This window comes from Salvelinus sp. IW2-2015, unplaced genomic scaffold, assembly GCF_002910315.2.
Source record: "Salvelinus sp. IW2-2015 unplaced genomic scaffold, ASM291031v2 Un_scaffold1490, whole genome shotgun sequence".
In the NCBI taxonomy this organism is placed as follows: Eukaryota; Metazoa; Chordata; class Actinopteri; order Salmoniformes; family Salmonidae; genus Salvelinus; species Salvelinus sp. IW2-2015.
Window position 1 is genome coordinate 224,799 of NW_019942941.1, and position 2,634 is coordinate 227,432.

Below are 2,634 nucleotides of genomic sequence, written 5' to 3' on the forward strand. Positions count from 1 at the left end.
AAAACACACTGAGTATACCAAACATATTGAGTTGCATCACCACCTTTCGCGCCTCAGAACAGCCTCAATTCATCGGGTCACGGACTCTACAAGGTGTGGAAAGCGTTCCACAGGGATTCTGGCCCATGTTGACCACAATGCTTCCCACAGTTGTGTCAAGTAGGCTGGAGTCCTTTGGGTGGTGGACCGTTCTTGATACACACGGAGAACTGTTGAGCGTGAAAAACCCAGCAGAGTTGTAGTTCTGGACACTAACCGGTGCGCCTGGCACCTTTACCATACCGTTCAAAGGCACTTCATTTTCTTTTGTCTTGTCCAGTCAACCTCTGAATGGCACACATACACCATCCATGTCTCAATTGTCCACGGCTTGAAAATCCTTCTTTAACCCTTGTCTCCCTCCCAACTGAGCTGCCGTGCTGGAGTTAGTTTCAGGGGACGTTAGGCTGGATCAGAGTTGTGGATGATAACAGAAAAATAACCAGTCGTTCAAAACGTCTGGAGCCCACACAAACAATCAAACTAGAAGCTTTTAAACAATGAGTTAGGTCAACTTCAGATTTCTGATGATATATCCCATTGATTTAGCAGAATCATGACACTCTAATTGGGATTTGAATTGGTTTGGAGGTTTGTGCACTGATCCRGAATTTTTATTTATTTTTTAAAGACAATAAAAGCCATAACTTCTATAAATGGGTACAGTCTTTCAAACAAAATCAGTGTCAACAATCTTATTTTAAATAAATGAAAAGCATACAAAAGTAAACAAACAAGAAATGAGCTACGAAGCCTTAGTGTTCAAGCAGAAGCCCACAGCTCTTGAACACCGAACGAAGGAATACAAAAAGAGTGTTTGTAAGCTTGGCCCCTCAGGTTTCTTCGTATTGTGCATGGGGAAGGCTGAGAGGAGGCCACTCCCCTTCAGCTGAGAGGGGTGGGTCCTGTTTGGTACAGACCAGGTACAACCCCCCCCACCACCCTCACACTGGTTTGTCCTGTCGTCTGTCCCTATTCTTCTCCTTGTCCTTGTCCTTGACCTTGACCTTGACCTTCTCCTTGTCCTTGACCTTGCCAGAGCCAGAGGAGCCTGTGGTGGTTGTGCTTTCGTTGCTCATCTGCCTGTCTCTGTCTGTCAGTGTCCTGTCTTTGCTCCCTGTCCACTGGGCGAACGGCTCTTTATTGCTGTACTGGTTCTGGTGGTGAAACACAGAGGATCCTGGGTAGTGACCTATGACCTCGCTGTAGGTGGGAGGCATTCCCTCCATGCGTTCGGCGGCACTGACACCAGAGTTACTGCTGGGGGGCCGAGGGCCACCGCTGTGGACGTAAACATGGATCAGGTCGCTGTGGAAGATGGTCCTGTTGGGGGGGGGTCTGATGGATGCTCTGCTCAGCTCCAGCTGCTGCTCTGGGTCTCTCAGCTGTAAGGTACATGGGCCTTTATAGGGCGGCAGCTCCTCCCCATCAGAAAGACAGATGGTGGGCGGCAGGTCAATGTCTGCTGCAGGTAGGGGTAGGTGGGCTGGAAGCGGCTGAAATGCTCCGTTTGCATCAAGGAGGGGTGTGGTGAAGACCTCTCTGGATCGGCCTGGGCCCATACTCACTATACGGGGGGGGGGGGGGGGGGGGGGGGCGGGGGGGGGGGGGGGGAGAGATGCAAGTCAGTACTTCAGGGATTTAACCAACGCTTGGATGCACTGGTGGCAGCATATCAAATCACAAGGCCTGAATATTACACTTTATACTTTAAATGTAATATATCTGATTCAAAGGAGACAGAAGAAGCTGCTCTGAATAATATCAGGGTCTCAGTGGAACACAGTCAAGGGGCTTGCCATGTGTTATACCTATCAAATGAAATGCAAGGTTACTACTGTGGTTTAACCTACCTATGACAATGCAGGTACACTGTGTTAACCTATCAAATGACACCTGCAGTGCAGCTGTGTTAACCTATAAATGACAGCAAGGTGCACTGTGTTAACCTATAAATGACAATGCAAGGTGCACTGTGTTAACCTATTAAATGAAAGTGCAGAGGTACTTGTAACTATAAATGACAATGAGGTGCACTGGTGTAACTATCAAGACGATGCAAGGTGCATGCTGTAACCCTATTCAATGACAATGGCAAGGTACCCTGTGTAACCTTCAAATGACATGCAAGGATGCACGTGTTTAACCTATCAAATGACAATGGCAAGGTAACACTGTGTAACTCTCAAATGAAATGCACGGTCACTGTGTTAACCTATCAATGACAATGCAGGTACACTGTGTTAACTATTCAATGGACAAGAAGGTGCACTGTGGTTAACCTATAAATGACAATCGCAAGGTGCACTGGTGTTAACCTATCAATGAAATGCAAAGGTACACTGTGTTAACCTATCAATGACATTGCAGAGGACACTGTGTTAGACCTATCAATGACAATGCAAGGTACACTGTGTTAACCTACAAGTGACAACTGCAAGGGTACACTGTGTTACCTATCAATATACAAGCAAGGTTACACTGTGTTAACCATCAAATGACAATGCAAGGTAACTGTGTTAACCTACCAGTGACAATGCCAGGTACACTGTGGTTAACCTATTAACTGACAATTGAAGGTCCTGTGTTAACCTA

The 2,634-nt window shown here is 46.7% G+C and overlaps 1 protein-coding gene across 1 annotated transcript; it reads right to left on the reverse strand.

Moving 5' to 3' along the window:
• Positions 1–410: 410 nt before the first annotated feature.
• Positions 411–1,601, reverse strand: LOC112070998 (low-density lipoprotein receptor class A domain-containing protein 4-like). Its single transcript, XM_024138454.1, is given in 3 exon segments — positions 411–1,504; positions 1,507–1,564; positions 1,566–1,601. Coding segments are annotated over 3 exon segments (615 nt in total). The 3' UTR covers positions 411–983.
• Between the last annotated feature and the right edge of the window lie 1,033 nt (positions 1,602–2,634).